This window comes from Podarcis raffonei, chromosome 17 (assembly GCF_027172205.1).
Source record: "Podarcis raffonei isolate rPodRaf1 chromosome 17, rPodRaf1.pri, whole genome shotgun sequence".
Lineage (NCBI taxonomy): Eukaryota > Metazoa > Chordata > Lepidosauria > Squamata > Lacertidae > Podarcis > Podarcis raffonei.
Genome location: NC_070618.1, coordinates 900,142 through 918,615, shown reverse-complemented (window position 1 = coordinate 918,615; position 18,474 = coordinate 900,142). Strand labels below are relative to the sequence as shown.

General features: G+C 42.5%; 1 protein-coding gene across 1 annotated transcript; it reads right to left on the bottom strand.

The window, feature by feature from the left end:
- Positions 1-6,358: 6,358 nt before the first annotated feature.
- On the bottom strand, positions 6,359-11,099 carry NAA50 (N-alpha-acetyltransferase 50, NatE catalytic subunit). The gene is made up of 5 exons (XM_053370671.1): positions 10,972-11,099; positions 8,954-9,073; positions 8,725-8,791; positions 6,962-7,198; positions 6,359-6,433 (listed from the first exon to the last, which is right to left on the bottom strand). Exons 2-4 carry the CDS (start codon positions 8,994-8,996, stop codon positions 7,018-7,020), a joined length of 291 nt encoding a protein of 96 aa, XP_053226646.1. The 5' UTR covers positions 8,997-9,073; positions 10,972-11,099; the 3' UTR covers positions 6,359-6,433; positions 6,962-7,017.
- Between the last annotated feature and the right edge of the window lie 7,375 nt (positions 11,100-18,474).

The window sequence follows — 18,474 nt, the reverse complement described above, 5'->3', positions numbered from 1 at the left end:
GAGCCGCCCCTCCGCTTGCACGACAGCCAATGGAGAGCCGGCTCGGCCGCCCCACAACCAATCGGCGGCCGCGAGAAGTGGAAAGGGCAGGTCGAGCCCGTGAGGAAAGGCAGAGGCCCTGCCCACTTCCAGCCTTATATGGCGCGGACGGAGGCCCGCACGGGCTTTGGGCTCGACGCGAAGGTTAGATTGACGTGGGGCGCGGGGGCGGGGAGAGAGAGAGAGAACAGGAACTGCGCGAGAGGCCAATGAGCGGCTGGGAGGGCGGGGCGGAGGAGCGTTGCTCCAGAAGCCGAAGTGTGCCTGATAGAAGCGCAGCAGGAAACATATGCGCGGTAATAGGATGCTTTCGTAGTGATGGATGGAAGTGAGAGCTGGACCATAAAGAAGGCTGATCGCCAAAGAATGGATGCTTTTGAATTCTGGTGCTGGAGGTGACTCTTGAGAGTCCCATGGACTGCTAGAAGATCAAACCTCTCCATTCTGAAGGAAATCAGCCCTGAGTGCTCACTGGAAGGACAGATCCTGAAGCTGAGGCTCCAAGACTTTGGCCACCTCAGGAGAAGAGAAGACTCCCTGGAAAAGACCCTGATGTTGGGAAAGATGGGGGGCACAAGGAGAAGGGGACAATGGAGGACAAGATGGTGGGACAGTGTTCTCAAAGCTACCAGCATGAGTTTGACCAAACTGCGGGAGGCAGTGGAAGACAGGAGGGCCTAGCGTGTTCTGGTCCAGGGGGTCACGAAGAGTCCGACACGACTAAACAACTAAACAACCACAACAAAGGATGCTTTCGAAGTGGCGCATGTGAAAAAACCCCCGTGTGGCCTGTTTTCTTTCCAGATTCCTGCCGAATTATGCTAGCCCTTATTGAGAACTTACTGATGCCCATGGCTGGGCATTGGGGAAGATTCCACCAAGGGTGTATCTGAAAAATTGTACACATCACTTGGGAAGACAGGCAAACTGGAAGAAGCAAAGATCCCCAGTGTCAAAGCAATGATTCTTCAACATCAACTTTGTTGGACTGGTCATGTTGTGTGGATGCCTGACTATCATCTTCCAAAGCAACTCCTCTATTCCGAACTTAAAAATGGAAAGCGGAATGCCAGTGGTCAACAAGACATTTAAAGACTCAAGGCAAATCTATAAATAAATGTTGTATAAACACTAACAACTGGGAAACACTGGCCTGCAAGTGCTCCAGTTGGAGAACAGCCTTGACCAAAGGTGTCATGGACTTTGAAGATGCTCAAACTTTGAAGATGCTCAGCATGTGTAACAAACTATAACTCCCAATATTCCTTTGGGGGTAATGTTATTTAAATGTTTTAGACTGGAGTCTTTCAAGCTTCTCTGGCCTACCCCCACGTAAGTGACTGTTAGAGCAGGACAGATAAATGGTTTAGATATGCCAAATGGTCCCTTAAGAGCAGCTGGTCACGAAACCACACCAGAACAGATGCAACCCTGGACTTAATCCAAATTATGCCCAGAGCCTGGTGCACATACTTCAGAACTCACTGGCAATGATGACTGCTTTGCTCTTGCATTTGTCATATTTGTGTGAAATCGCCAAAAAAAGTATCACATTTGCCATCAGAAGATAAATTTGAAGCACGAGGGCACTAGTTAAGGAAATATGCTAAAAACAGAGTCAGATTGCTTTGATGTTATTTTAAAACCATAATAGCTCAGGAAGAACGATACCATCAAGTGTGAAAGAAGTGAAGGAAGCTTCCTTTTTTTTAAAAAATGAAGTTTTTCTCAAGTGAGAACAAAAAACACACACATACTCTGTACATGTAAACTACAATAGGGGAAGCGAAATATTGAGAGCATATTGCTAGAAATAGAATAGTAGAGTTGGAAGGGACCTTGAGGGTTATCTAATTCAACCCCCTGAAATGCAGGAATATGCAGCTGTCCCATACAGGCATCAAACCTCCAACCTTGGTGTTACCGGCACCATGCTCTAAGGAACTGAGTGACCCACTTGGATCATACGACGTATTTATCCTCAACATCTCTTAAGCTTGTTCACGCCTTGAAAGGTAATTTTTAACAAATGAAGCGCTGTGTACATTTTGCTAAATAAAATGCCATCTGTGAAAGAACACAGCTCAGCAACCAATGTGAGGTTTTAAGCCTGGTTTGACTTGTCCTACCTTGAATATCCTGTTGGCAGGGACTATGATTTTGTTTGTTCTTTTTCAGACCATAAACATTTCAAAGCGCTGTACAGCAGATATAAAAACAATACAAATAAAACAGAATTTAAAACCAATAGAACCAATGAGTGACCAAGTGGCTAGGTTAGGTCAATAAAACAGGAGTGCTTGGGAAGGCAAGTCTTTAATGTGCATTGAATAGCTAAGACTGACAATAGTTTCTTCTTCTTTGGTAATCACTCGTAGCAGAGCTAAGATTTGTCTTCCATAAACATGGGTTTTAACTGTGGAGGCCAATTCTGGATCCACACATCCTTCCACAGTGGGGACATAGGTTTCCGGGTGGGAGTTGATCACGGTGAGGGTTTGCCAAGCATGCCTTCCTCTTCTTTCCCCTTTTGTCCTGGGTTAGAGCATCTTCAGAACCCATGACACCTTTGGTAAAGGCTGTTCTCCAATTGCAGCACTCACAGGCTAGTGTTTCCAGTTGGTGTTTATACAATTAATGTATGGTGTCTGGAGAAGGTATTCCATAAGGGACAAGGGGTGCTGCCTGTTCCATGTCACTCCAGAGGATCTCGGCAGCTTGCAGCACCACTAGGACCTCATCAGATGACCTTTGTGACCTGGCAGGCCTATAAAGGAGAATAATCAAATAACCTGGTCCTAAATTCTTTAGGATTCCATATTGTACGCCAACTAAACCTTATTGAGCGCTCTCTCTCTCTCTCCTGTAAATCTAGTTGTGAGCTACAAGCTTACTTTGCTGGAGTCTGTGCAAATGAGTTTCTGGCCTTCTCCCCAGATAAATTCATCTTCACTCAAAGCATGCAAGGACAAAGCTAGCTTAGGTGGGAAGTCTGCTTGAGAGGACTATCCAATTTGTCAAGTTGCACCACAGCCTTGTTATATGGGGGATTTGACAATTGTCTCAGTGCGTGGACAGTTTGTGCCTGCGAATTGGGTAGATAAGCTTCTGGTAGAAGTTCATTCAGCCTCATTTTCTAATGCTTGCATCTTGTCTACATCTAGTGATATTTGTTTTCTGAGCCCCTTCTGTGGATTCTTACACAAGCATACATACATACAAAGAACTGCTTTATTAGTCTCTTTGCTGTCATTACCCACACCAGGAACAGTACTGCAACAGGATTTTAACCCAGTTTAAAAGTTAAGTGCCTGATTCTCCCTGAGACCATGATAGTGCAATCAGGTCTCTTCTGCACGGTCTTTCTTATTTATTAGCAGAATCTGCATTTTGGGCTTTCTGTAAATCCTCTGACCCAACTATACCTGCTTCAGAAGAGTCTCTGCTTGCTAGCATGTTACTACCTTGCAGGGTTGGAGACCGGCAATTTCTCTTGCTGGGACAGAGGAAGGGGTGAGAAGTGAGACACAATTCAGGCTGTTGCCTGGCAATCGCTGCAGCTTTTCTCTGCCTGCCTTAAGAGAAAAGGGCATGTCTGAGTTGGAGATGTTAGTCTGCAAGCTGGTCCTACTCTTACTGCATGAGGGTGGTAAATGGAGAATGCTCCCATCTTTAACAGAGAAAGGCAGGTAAGGGAGAAAGGAAGCCAAAAACCCAAGGCCAGCTCATGGGCCATGTAACTTGTGGTGCACATTTATTAAGAATGGTTTTTTTAAAAAAAATCTTTAGCTTCCTAGGATTTCAGAAAGGTGAACTTGCTCCTGATGCACAAAGGCGGCGGCCGCCTAAAATTTGTGAACATGTTTATTCATGTAAGATTTAAACAAGGTATTCTACCTTGTGAAATGCCCCAGCAATAATCACAGTCATGTCACAAAGAAAACATCCTCCTTTTTTATATGACACAGCATCCCTTCTAACATAATTGCAACAGGCTGCCAATTAAGCAAGAATAACTTTTATCCACAAAGTGAAGGATAAAAGCAGTTTCAGTTATATAGGAGTAGACAGCAAATTTCCTCCAAGATCAAGATATGTTCTCAGCATGGTAACTCACTGCTATGTAAGATGAACATTAACATATTCAAAACAAATCCTAAATCAATATACCTGGGGAAGGAGTGGTTTTAGACAATCCCTGCAGCTGCAAACTAAAACTGATTTTGTGCAGAGGGTAAAAAATATATAATTAGGTTCACATTTACTAGACATCACAAGGCACCATTAAATGTTAATGAAAACAGAACTAGAATTTATTTCAGCTGTAACAGTATGTCATCTTTAATGGACATATTCAATCATTAACTGAATCAAGTAATCCCAGCCACTTTTATGTATACAAAAATATTCCCCCTCCCCTGCCAAGTAAAGGGTGTCTGCCCTGGGTGCTTTTTTCCCATTCTTGTTGCATATATCAGTTACCTAATACTGAAAAAAATATTTATGAAGTCCAGCAGTTTCATAGTTATATGATGAGAAAAGTACTGTGCTGAGCCCCTTTACATTTACCCTGCTATAGGATATGTAAAGTATGCTATGCGCATTCTCCTTGTAAACCTCTACAAGAGAAGCACTGATGATGGTAATTTAACCTCCCAACTAATTACTGCAGTTGTACATGAGCTGATTTGCAAGAGAATGGAAAGTACTGTCGAGTCACATGAAGCATTAAAAAACACCCATTTTAGACAACCCCCTGCTTGACTATTTCAAAAGACAAGACATTTCCTCCAAATTGGCAAACTTTTGCAGCACTCAAAGAAAGGAACCCTCCGAACTGCTGCTCTTTGCCACACTCAAGCAGAGGGGATGCAGCTCCGAGGGCTAGGGATTAAAACCTGTCTTCTTTTTAAGCAAGGAATCACTGGCAGGACTGATAGTCATGAAAAGTGGAGCTTTGATTTCCAATTTCTTTTCCTCCTACCTCCTGTAGAACATAGTTACTAAGGAAGGTTGACTGCACAATGGAAACCCCAAGAAACGTTGAGAAATACATTCACAGAATGACAGTTGATTAAAAAATATATAAATGGGTTTTGTTTTGTTTTTAATGTCTAAGCGGAAAACTACCTGTAAGTGATTTGTAGATCAAGAGAAGCCATTGACTTCCCAACCCCCAATTCCACGTATCTACCATTCGGTTCCAAAAAAAAAAAAGGGACACACTTTCCTTAGCACCAGAAGATAGTTATGAGCAGATGTTGACTTGGGCTGTATATACATTCTTTAATGCAGTACCTTCCCCTTTGAACTTCTTTGCCTTATCTACAACTGATCAGGGAAAACAGTGTTGGCACTTGAGATTTAGATGTGCTTCAACATCTTTGCAGAAGGAAAACAAATCCTCAGGAAACACAATATAAAACATAGCAAACTATGGCCAGAGAAGCAGTACAAGAACATTTCCTGTACAAGGATTCGGAAAGGGTGAACTTGCTGTTTTTTTCTGATCAAAAGAATAAGCATGCAGTTGGGCAAAATGTCTAATGGACCAAATAGGTGTCAGGATATTCTGCTAGCCTGATAAGGAATAGTGTTTCCTGACTTCTCTGCAATTAAAGGTTGCGCAATATTGCAAATTGCCTGAACTTTCCTGGTCTTCATATCCCCTTGTTTCTCAATTCAGCATCACAGTGAAATTACAACATCTGCTAGCAAGGTTACATTGTAACCCCCACCCACCCACCCTCAATATTTTTCAAAGCAGAAAAGCGCAAGATACAGTTGAAAGTTCAAAATCAGGAGAGAAATGCAGTTTAATATTGATTTAGGTGATAGGGCAGGTTCCCTCCCCTCCCTGGTATGTTTCCCCAGATGGAGAGGAGAGGTGTAATGTTAAGCGGGCATTGCTGTACTGAATTGCTAGAAGCTCAAAATGAAATTGCAAACAAAAGCGTAACAAAATACAAAGCGAGAGCTTGGTAAAGTAGGCTACAGTTCTTACATTACAATATCAGGAGAAAACCAGTTATTTTCTGAATCCTCACAATGCTCCCCCATAAGCCACTTCCATCTGGTCTTCCATTGCATCCCCTTTTAATATTCTTCTAAGACGAGTGCCAAGTCTTCAGAAGTGTAATGGAGGGGGGTGGGAGAAGCAGTTTCAATCACCTTCTATCTTAGGGAGCATATAATCTCAGCAAGCAAACAGGGTTCAAACCAGCAGAGCCATTCAAAGGCAAAGCTTCCCTCCTTCTCTTTCTTTCTTTCTTTCTTTCTTTCAAAGTAACAAAGTTCTTTTCAGAGTCACAGACTGATCTTCTTTAGTAATCTTTAATGTTTGGCTCCTCCACCGTTGCCAGAGCCAAGGGCCGTTCTGTTGTTAGTGCAATACCTATAACGAATGAGAGAAGAGTGGAAGATGGTACAGTCCACTCTGAATCCTCACCTACATCCCGACCGCTCAGCAAGTTGAATCTTCTCGCCAGCCACTTTGTCTCAAAACACAATGAAGAAATGGCAGCTCAAATGCTCTGAATTAGCTTCCAAACTGATGCATGTTCAAATAGTAAACAAGGCCAAAACCGCCAAACCAAGTTCAAAACTAGAGACCGATAGACTCCATTACAAAAAATAAAAAAGTGGCATGGTATTAGGAGCCTGGATGCAAGGTATTGCTTAAACTCTGGCCTTCAATGGGAATGCAGGAGGATCACACACATACCGAGGAAAAGCTGACCTTTGGAAGACCAAATGAAGGCCCCACCCCAGCTAGAACCGCATACTACTTCCATCCCAAAATTGCAAAGAAGTAGAGCTATAGAACCCAAACACACAATTTGACAATCCTTGGGAAGTTATTAATTTGTTGGAGAGGATACAACACACATTAGGAGCAGGGGACGGGGGGACGGGACCAGACCTCTCTTTCCCTATTTGGTGACAAGAAAGTGCAAGAAAGCGTTCCTTGGGTTTTGTTCAGTTGTCAGACTTTTGCACATCTGTGTTCTGGCCGAGACAAGGGACTTTGAGGTTTTTTTGCAGCACGTGAGCATCCGCTGGTTCTATCCTCTTGTAGTAGTTCTTCTTCGTCTCAATGATCTCAAACCCAAACTTTCTGTAGAAGTCAATAGCAGATTCATTGCTAATCTGGACATGTCTGGGTAAAAAAAGAAACCAAGGGAGAAAAGAATTACCATTTATGAAGGCTGGAACTTGGATCTGTACGCTAATGAACTGTTTATCTGAAGAGTGGAAGGGAAAATGGAAAAGCAAGGATAGAGAAGAGATTAAGACAGATGTTACTAAATGTGATAATAAACAAAAGTCCATCCAACTTCTGTATCCCATGTTACTTTCATCTATCATCTTTACTACGGCTGGGGGGAAAATCTTGCATGCCAGCTTATAACACAAGTGCCCAGAAATCAAGTACAGTCGTACCTTGAAGCTGAATGGAATCCGTTCTGGAAGTCCATTCAACTTCCAAAACGTTCAGAAACCAAAGTGCGGCTTCTGATTGGCTGCAGGAAGCTCCTGCAGCCAATCAGAAGCTGCAGAAGCCCCGTTGGACGTTCAGGTTCCAAAGTTCGTTTGCAAACCCGGACACTCACTTCTGGGTTTATGGCGTTCGGGAGCCAAAATGTACAAGTACCAAGGTGTTTGGGATCCAAGGTACAACTGTCTATGACCATCCTATGTAAACAACTGCCTACCTTTTGCCTTTCTGATTTCAGCGACAAACAACTACTATTCTAACACAAAAAGCTACTCTAGAGCACATGTCCTAACCTGTTGTCTGCCAAGTACTTTGGACTAAAACTCCCATCAGCCTCAGGTAGCATGGCCATCCCAGGGATGATGGAAGTTAAGTCCAGGATGGGAAGGAAAACAACATACAGTACTGCAGAGCTCTCATAAACCAGAAGGTAACAATACTACCAAACTGGCCCCCAAGAAAGTTATACCTTGATAGCGCTGCAGATGCACAGCAGCAATTGCACCAGGTGGGCCTTCTTTGAGAAGGCATCCCACAACTGTGGGGCCATGATCAAGCAAGTCCTATCCTACATCCTCATGTGCTGTATCTCAGATTGGGGGACAGCTAGTAACATTAGAGGACATATTTACAGGGTTGGGTTTACATGTGAAGAATTATGCTTAGGAGCTTTTTTAACTGCTGTTTATTTATAAGTTTAGCTCTTGCAGAGCTCAGCATATCCCTGGTCAATGGATATAGGAACTAATAATAAACAATCCAGACACAATACTGATAAAATAAAGAGGGCATCACTTACAAAAAAGTAACAAGACTGTACAGTCACACCTTGGTTCTCGAACGTAATCCATTCCAGATCCGTTCGACTTCTGAAAACATTCGAAAACACTTCCAGGTTTGTGGCATTTGGGAGCCAAAATGTTCGAGTCACAAGGCGTTTGAGAACCAAGGTATGACTGTAATGTATGTACCTCCTGTGGTTAGCATTTGCACTGCGTGGTAGTATCAATATAATTAGTGCCCCTACTGTGTCCCAGCAAACTCTAGTACTCGAAAGCAAAAGTCTTATATTAGTTGTTCTTTAATACTATGCCACAAGACTTGAGCGCCAACACTTCCATGCATGCCAACTAAACATGTAAGCGACCAATTCCTCCTGCCTAGGCCAGCAATGTCTTTCTACTTACAGATAGATATTGTCGAAAGTGCCATCTTTTTCACAGATGTTTAACACATGATTCAACATTTTAGTTCCTACAAAGGAAGCAAGACAAAATGGAAGAAAGTTATTCCGTTTCAAATACTGCAGCATCTTGCAATATTTGTTATTTTATAAACAAGTACTAAATTTTGTAAGCTTTAGAGCCACATGTTCCATAGCCAAGAGCCACCTCATCATTTACAAAACAGCCTTACCTATCCCCAACCTTCGGTAAGGGGCCAGACATCCAAGCGTCATGATGTACAGTCTTTTCTGATTCTGAGAATGATCTACTCTACAGCACACTGCACCCACTGCAATATCATTGAAATAGGCTGCCAAAAAGAGGGGTGGGGAGAGGAAGAAAGCATATTATTTTGGGGTTTTTAAATCCACCATATCCTGAGGGTTTCGGATAAATATAAATATATAGATTTAAGAATACTGCATAATTAGAACAGCAAGGCACACTTGCATATTATATATTAAATATGTAACAATAAATGTGATCCCATCCCTGCTTAACTCGACGCCTCAAACTAAATATGTAACAATAAAAATAATCCCATCCCAATTTAACTCCACATATCAAATATCAGGTCAAACAAGGTCTAATTCTCACTGAAGGGAAGTCTGTACTGGTAGAACTCCAGGCTGAAGGGGACAGAACAGTCCCTTGTAAAAATAAGATCTATAATCCTGCATGCATAAAACTAGCATATTAAAGAGAATGCTGGGGTACAACCCTTTCCCCTCATATTCTATGTGCCAGAAATACTATGTATAATGGACAATTCAATCAGACCTGAAGTACAGCCTAAAGTGATAAAATCAAGACAGAGTTCTACATCTGCAGTAAGAGCTAGATCTCACAATACTTTAGGAAAACATTCAAGCATAACTTGATGCACAGTGGCCCATAGTTCTGCTTGTCACCCCCACCATAGTGAGTGTTTCACTAGCTTATGGCAAGGACAATGAGAGGGGAACCAACCTCTTTCTACCTTGGATCATCAACCGAGTTGTGCTGAATTTCAAAGGGTGTCTGTGACTGCAATCAGGGGGATGACCTCAACCCCCTCTCCAGCTCCAAGCTAAACAGGTAGGCTAGAGTTGACCATGGCACTCTTCTTGCTTCTGCTGCCTGCCACCAAAATGTTGGTGAATAGTCAAGGCACTCAGAATGCCTCAGCCAGCTAGCTCCAAAGCAAGCTCCTACTCCCCTTCCTCAGTTCAGAAAACCTGGAGCTAGAGAGGGAAGCTGGGACTTGTCCCTGAGCTCCTGCAGGGGTGCAGCAAGAGGTCAAAGTTACAGTCTTATGAATACCCACCTCAGAGTAGGACTCATTGGGTTGAATCCATACTTAAAAGCAGACCCATTGAAATCAACAGGGCTTATTTTAGTCATGGACCAAGATTCCAATGGGTCTGCTCAAAGCATGGCTTATTTGGGACCCAATCCATTCAGTTCAATGGGACGTACTTCTGAGAAAGCATGCATAGGCTGAAGGGGAGGACCAAGGCCACCTTAAAAAAAAGCTGTGAAACCCTGTTGTGTGTGTGCAGGAGGAAGGTTTACACCTGAGGAGTTGATGAATGGGTTTCTCTCTGTGCATATCATTGAGACATGTGACAAGATATGTTAAGCATTTGAGCAGAAAAAATGATATTATTCATTTTAAAGGCCATGATGTAGAATAAAGGGAAAATGGGTTTCTAATGTAACATATGAAGAGTAATTTAGGGCTGCATAAGTTGTCAGTTCTGGATACTGCAGTCAACAGGCGGCTAAAACACTCACAACCTGGCATGAAGGATCTTCATGAGGAAATGGGCCACTGCTTCCCGCACTTGTTGAAGCTTTCAAAGCAACCAACAAGGGCACTAGTTTTTCTGAGCAGCTGTGGAAGGTAAAAGCTGGTAGCTCTCTATGGCTAGAATAGGAGGAACTGGAGGGGAAGGAAAAGGCACGGACAAGGGGAAAATGGGATGGACAACTATCTCAGGCCAAAGAGGTACATACCTGAGGAAGATGGCGGAATAAAAGGCAGTATCAGCATTGTATGTGCAGGCCCAGGTTGCATGGCGTGCAAGGATTCATACAGTGAGAATAATCAAGGTATCTGGTAAAGTTATCCTCAGGTAACAGGTGATGTACTGAATCTAGCAGATAAAGCAAGAACAATGGGAAACCTTCTATCTACGAACCAAATAAAAAAGCAAGGTACTATACCCAGTTTGGCGAGCTCGCCAACCTCCAACACATCCTTGTAGAACTTGTCATTGTAGCTGACGGGGAAAATGACTTGGTTTAACCGCTTCAGCTGCTTAATGTTGTGTGGCGTCACATCACCCAGCTCGATCCGGCTACTGGAACAAATCAAAACATGCTTAATACCTTAGGAATCCCACTGTGATTAAGCTATACTAGAAACAGTAGAACTGGCCACCTTGTCATGTCCAAACACTTTGGTGCAATATCCCCATTCTGCACAGAACCCTCCTAAATCTATCACGCAGGATTTAGTAGGACTCTTTTTTTAAAAAAAGCAAACACCTTGCAGTTACTCAAACTGAAATTTGGCCCAGTGCTTTCAGGTTACACTGATCTTATGGCAATTAAATTTATACAGTGGTACCTCGGGTTAAGTACTTAATTCATTCTGGAGGTCTGAAACTGTTCTTAACCTGAAGCACCACTTTAGCTAATGGGGCCTCCCGCTGCTGCCGCGCCACCAGAGCACGATTTCTGTTCTCATCCTGAAGCAAAGTTCTTAACCCAAGATACTATTTCTGGGTTAGCGGTGTCTGTAACCTGAAGCGTATGTAACCTGAAGTGTATGTAACCCGAGGTACCACTGTACATGGATTGTACCCAGAGCAACAGGATCAAACCATCATCTATTCAGCTTCTCAAGGGCAAGTCCTCTAACACTGCAGAGAACATGGAAGTCATGTGTCTTGCTTCACACAAAGCCACAGAAGAGGTGAAATACTGGCACATGTGACTTTTGGGAGTTTCAGAGGACAGAAGACCCATAAGTCACACTCACAGCTTGCTTGCTTCCTTCCCCAACACATCTAAAGATGCCAGGAAAGAAGCAAGAAAAACTTACTTTGAAACTCATCAGAAAGTGAAAGAGGACACTTTGCCTCTTCCACAATTTTGTGGCATGTCTGCAAGCCTCAGTGAGAGGGAGAGACTGGTAGTGGCAACCACAAATAGCAGCTGCCTAGTAAACCAAGCCATAATGTGTGGATCCTGGGAAGCAACCTGTCACTTTAGAGTTGAGAAGGAAGCTAAATTAGCTCCTCAGAATGGCAGGAAGTAACATGAGCTATGCTAGAGACTTGAACCACTGGCTGTACGAAAAGAATTCCCAAGTTCACATTACAAGGCTCAGTCAAACATATAAACAAGACAACAGAACAAGTAAGCAGGAACATACATAAGATATAATACGTTTTCACATATAATAAGCCATTACCCAAAACACATTTCCAACAGTGAAACCACATACAGCCATAGTTTCTTGTTCACATTAAGAAAGTTAACACCCCCAAAAGGAGTCAGGGTCTCAGGGACAGAGAGTGGCTGGAAGTGGGGAGGCAGAAAAAGGTCCTCCTTTCCTTCCACTCTGCAGACAAGCCCTGGATTCTCCCAAAGCCCCCTTTCCTTCATATAAATATATCTTTTTGGCACCACAATTAACACATATTAAAGGCCTATACTGATGGCAGAGACACCCACCTTGAGTGCCCAGTTCGCAAACCTAAGACTTACTGTATTTTTCCAGGTACAATCATACCTTGGTTTTCCAACAGCTTAGTTCTCGAATATTTTGTCTCCCAAACCTGGAAGTGACTGTTCCAGTTGGCAAACTATTTTTGGAAGCCGAACGTCCAGCAGGGATTCTGCAGCTTCTGATTGACTCCAGGAGCTTCCTGCAGCCAATCAGAAGCCACGCTTTGGATTTCGAACGTTTTGGAAGTCAAATGGGCTTCTGGAACGGATTTCATTTGACTTCCAAGGTACAACTGTACAAGATGCCCCCAAGACCTATTGGAAGTCTAGCGGGGAGAAAGTTCTCCTCCCACACCCTCAGCATCAGCTTTAATCTGAAATCTTAGGCGCAGTACTGCGCCCAGAGCTCAGAAACTGCTCACGTTTATGAAATTCCCTGTCACAAAACGCTCCTAGAACAATGGGAGTTTTGAACACTGTCCATGTGGTCACAATTAGACCCACGCCAGTAGTAAAACGTGTCTGGCACATGGCTATTTCCTATGTGCTAGGGCAGAGGGCCAGAGAGAGTCCATACTGTGTGTCTCATCATCTGACTTCTGCTCATGCATTGCTTGAGATGTGCTGCACCACTGCAAGGTCTCCCCTGCCATTCCAAACTGGGCAAGAAGGGGGGGGGGTCAGTTTCCTATCCAATCACTGACTTCACTGAGAGGGATAATACTTGACCTGGCAAATATTATTACTATTTATTATTATTGTATGAGACAACTGAGAAGCAGCTGTGTTGAACTCTCAAGGGCTGAATCCAAATGCAATGACAGAATAGTAGAGGTTGAAAACCTTAACAGGCTTGCTCATATTAAGCACTTAGAAAACTGGTTATATCAGGAGATATGAAATGAGAAATATAGTCAAAGAATCTCAAGGCTAGCTACAGCTGTGTCTTAAGAAAGAACTTATAAAGAACTTTATACTGCTTTCTTTGATGCTTTTCAGATTTTAAGTGCAATTTCAGATTTCTATTCTATGCGAGTGTGTGTGTGTGTGTGTGAGAGAGAGAGAGAGAGAGAGAGTCATTATTTGCAGGGTGTGTTTTTTTAAAAAAAAACCCTATTCACTTAAGTCTTGGAGTGTTTTGAAAGGAACACCTTTTAATATATAAACACAACTTGTAGTTGCTTATTGCAGGCTAAGAAAAGTAGGCAATAACTGAAAAAGCATCTATGCATAAACTCATGCTCCAGCCACTAATAAAAACTTTGCAAAAGGTTTTAGATTACTCAAGTTCTTTTGAGAGTTGCTTGTGTATGTGTTTCTAATTAAGTGAGAAATTGTACTAATCTTTCTGAAGCTGCAGTTGTGTCTGTTGTGTACTGAGGGGGCTGAACTGGGAATGTATATGATTTATCTTGATTTTACAGTCAAATTATACAGCTGTCTTAAAAACAATACATTTTTAAGCGCCAGACATTCCTCTTATTAGAAAGAGAGTAACTCCAAAGAGGAGAAATGATGTTTTATTGGCCAGTTGGAAATGTCACCATGTACAGACTTTTAACACACTGTGAGAACAAATTAACAATCTGCTTCCCTAAACAAAGAACCAGGAAGTTATTTGCACACTGTATCAGTACATAGGAGGCATTTCTATTTATTTAAGACAGAGTCCACCTGTTAGCCAAAAAGCCTTTCAGATCAGCTTTCAAAAATCAGTACTAAGACTCAGGCTCATAATTGAAAAAGACATAACACATGAGTAAAAAGAAATGGGTGGGAGGAAGGGAATATAAATTCAGACCCTTTAAAAGATACAATTTTTATAATATGGTTATGTCTATTCAGATTCTGGCTGTCTAGAGCAGCAGCAACTACTTGCTGATGCCAGTGGCAATTCTGGCAGTCTTGCCCTTGCTAAAGTCAACAATGATAGAATAGTATGAAATCTGTATTGCTTCACCCTACCATGCATTTAAGAAGCTGGCAAATTCCCCCATATTAACCATGGTGTAAGCTGATTTGTCTGTACGCACTCAGTGCCTCATGGCTGCCTAATTTTGGAAGCTTTGCGACCATTATGAGGCTGCCTTCCTTGTCAGTCAAGTTGCCCCCTGAGCATGAAAAACCTTTATTTCCTCCCTGCTGGACTGTAACTCTTTGCTTCAGCCATGACTTGGTGAAGCCGCAGAATGCTGTCTACTTGTGAACGATGAGCCAGTTCTTTAAAAAGTAATTAGCAAAAATAAACCGAGACAGGGATCTAAGCCGCCACCTTAACACAGCAATATCACAGCTCCCAACTCTGCTCACTTCTCAATATATTTATAGCCGGTTACCAAAACGGACCACATGCACATTTGATTTACACCATGGAAATAAACTCATGTATCCACAACCTATCTGTCATTTCTTTTGGGAAAGTTTTAAGCCTTACTCTGTAAGAAAGTGGCCCCAGTCTGTGTTCTTGCATGTCTAAGATTCAAACTTTCTCTGCTGATTTTCCAGTTGTCCCCTCCATCTCTAGAAAACTTTGGACTGCACAAGTTGGGCCTGGTACTTTGATATCATGTTCTTTACTTTAAAGCACTGAAAACTTTTGAAATAGAAAACTGCTGCTGCCAGAAAAGTGGCAGAGGTATTGGCAACAGAAACACCTGGTCGACAAGGGGAAATACTCCAAACATCTGCCTCCCCCAATACGTCTCTATAGCACCACAAACTTTGAGAGGAGTAGGAAAACTGGTGAGACAGTGGTGTCATAAAAAACCCCAAGAAAAGGAGGTGTCTCTAAAAGCCACTGAACCTCTGGGAAGATGGTATTGCTAGCAGAAGAACGCCCCTAGGTGGACCAAGAAAACAAAATATGCAGGGACTTTGCATTTTGATAGTTACATGCTCTCCAGGTTCTAGGAAACAATTTGACTTCATCTGACTCTTACCTACACCACCACCACATAAAATCATTCAACAGCATTGTCAATATAATGACCACCAGATTGCTCTTTACGTCTGCTTTCCACCTAGCCAGGAGCCTGTGTCACTAGAAGCATGAGAAATATGGGTAACGGTTAGCCTATATATATATATTTAAAAGGATCAGCAATTCCCCATTGAGTGTCAGTTGCAAATGATAGTTCATTATGTTGTTTTGCTTTTGCATACTGAAAATAATTTTTAAAAATTGGGATTAGCCATTCTTTCTTTATCACAGAATCCTAAACATAACCAGATATCTGCAAGCACCTAGCAGAGATTAAATCAGCCTGCAATTTTCATCATCCGACTAACTCTGAGAGCAAGGCTTCAATGTCTAATCCCACTCCCCCGTACTCACATACTCCCAATCCCTGCAGAAGAGTTCTGGAAAAATCAAACATTTGAGCACTATCTTGTGACACTTCGTTGCTCTTAAAAAATGTATTACACAACCATGGATTTTGGAGTTAAATGTTTAAGAAATTTATAGTATACTCTACGGTTGTATAAAGGGTCTTCTGCATTTTATCAATGCCTTTTACACTTAAAACACTGAATAGTGTGCACATTTATTGATAAAGTAGAGGAAGCTTCTTTATACTGAATCATACTGTTAGTCCATCAAGTGCAAATGTCTACTCTGACTGGAAGTGGCTCTTTAGGGGTTCAGACAAAAGCCTTCCCCAGCCCTACCTGAATATATCAGAGATTGAACATGAGACCCTCTGCATGAATAAGTAACTGATTTAGCATTGCCTTCTTTTAAACCAGCAGTCTTTCAGATCCAGCCTTGCATTTAACTTAAACATGCTTTTGCGGGCCAATTTCTTAATATTTTACCATATATCTGTAGTATACTGGTACTGCTGTTCTGACTCAGATCAGTCTACAACCCACTAAGATCCTGCCAAAAATTTCCATCAAGGCCAAGTCAAAAGACAATATCTGAGTGTAATAAAGATAGATCAGAACAGAAAAGAACGCCAAGACCTCCATCAGGAATTATAGAGCAAAACTGCAGGACCACCAAAAGAGAGCCTGGGATTAGAAAAACAATGCACAATAACAGACCTTCCTTGACACTCACTGACTACTAGCACAATGCATCGTCAAGGAAGTTTGCTATTGCTCATCAGAGCCTAAGGAAAGGCCAACTCTAAAGCAAACCTATGGTGCTACAATAGTAGCTGCTAACATCTGTGTAACATCAATTTACAGTCATACCTTGGAAGTCAAATGGAATATGTTCCGGAAATCCGTTCAACTTCCAAAATGTTCGGAAACCAAAGCGCGGCTTCTGATTGGTTGCAGAAAGCTTCTGCAGCCAATCGGCAGCCGCAGAAACCCCATCGGCTTCTCAAAATAGTTCACAAACCGGAACAGTCATTTCCAGGTCTGCGGCGTTCGGGAGTCAAAATGTTCCGAGAACTAAGCTGTTCGAAAACCAAGGTATGACTGTAGTTCAGTTAGGATCTTTTATGCTCTCAGAAGCAAACTGGCATCAACTGAAACTGAACTTATCTCCAAGTCACTCTTTTAGTACACATGGCAAGACCAAGTCCCCTGAATCCATAGAGCAGCAGGCTTCTAACACCATGTTCACCATCTGTGCTAATCCGCAGCAAATGGCAAAATGCCTCCATGATCTCACCCTACGGGGCAGATGCACTGACCTCCACTGCATCAACCAGAGTTGCAGGTGGCAGGAATTCAGTAAATGAATTATCTTGCAATTCCAGCAGACGTGGGTCAGATTCCAATTATACAACATACATAGGCTGCGAATAACCACCCTTTTGATGGATTTCAGCTGTAATCTGAAAATGCTGGAGACTTGGCAAAACCTGTGGACTTACTGGGGAAAACGGGGGAAGAGGATGTCAACCCAACACAGGGCATTTCATGTAAATGGTAAATTACCTCATGTAATTTCTGTAAATGTAATGTATTTACACATGATACATATATGTTTGGTCTTGTCTTCCACCAAGGAAACATCATATATTAAAGAATCATTAGATTCTTTGTAACGAGTGATGGTTAGATATTCTGTATTCTCTGAACAAATCCTGTGCGGGACTTAACTTGGCAAGGGAAATATTAAGGTTTTAAAATTGGTTTTAACTATAGTTTGTAAACTCCCTTGAATGCTCTGATGAAAAAGCAAATGATAAAGTAAATAAACAGTTACCCTGTTGTAGGTTTTTAACACAGTTTTTAAAGTTATTTCCAGGCACATTTTTTTATTGATAGCCAAACCTTCCTCAGTTCATTTTGAAATCAAGCTTCCATGGAGAACATTTTAAAAAAACTTCTGCTTTTCAAGAACTCTCTCCAAACCTATAATGTTAGTGATCTTTTTGGCTATTTAGCAACCATGGCGAAAGCAAAAGCACCTTCATGTTTCAATGTGTATACACCCCTCCTTCAGAATTTCATCTATTTTTCATCCAAGTTCTGACCATTAAATACAGCTCCCCCAGCTGATTTTAAGGCTCTAAGTAAGGAGTTTTTCAAGCTACTGACAGATCTGGCCTAATCAGCATACCATCCACACCAGGGGTCGGCAAGGTTTACCTCACCTGGGCCGGTTCACTCCAGTGGAGATCCTTCCGCGGGCCAGATCGCGCATGCGTGAGTGTGCGTAGCCACGATTTCCGGTGTCTGCATCTGTGCAGACACAATTTCTGGCACCACGCAAGCGAGTCCCCGCACCGCGCTGCACCGGTTTAGTGCAGCATATGGGGACTCACCGAGTGGGCGGCTCGGTTTGGGGGCTGCTCGTGGGCCGGCTAAATGACCCCTGTGGGCTGCTTGTGGCCCACGGGCCTTAAGTTGCTTACCCCTGATCCACACCATGACTTGCTTGTTTGCCACAGAAGAGAGACTTCTAGGTAGGGGGAAATGACCACTTTTGAAGAGAGCCTATCCAAAGGGGATGTCCTTTTGGGACACAGCAAGCCCTATGTTAGCGTTATGCCTATTGTGGTCGTGGGTTTTGAAGATTTACTCTAC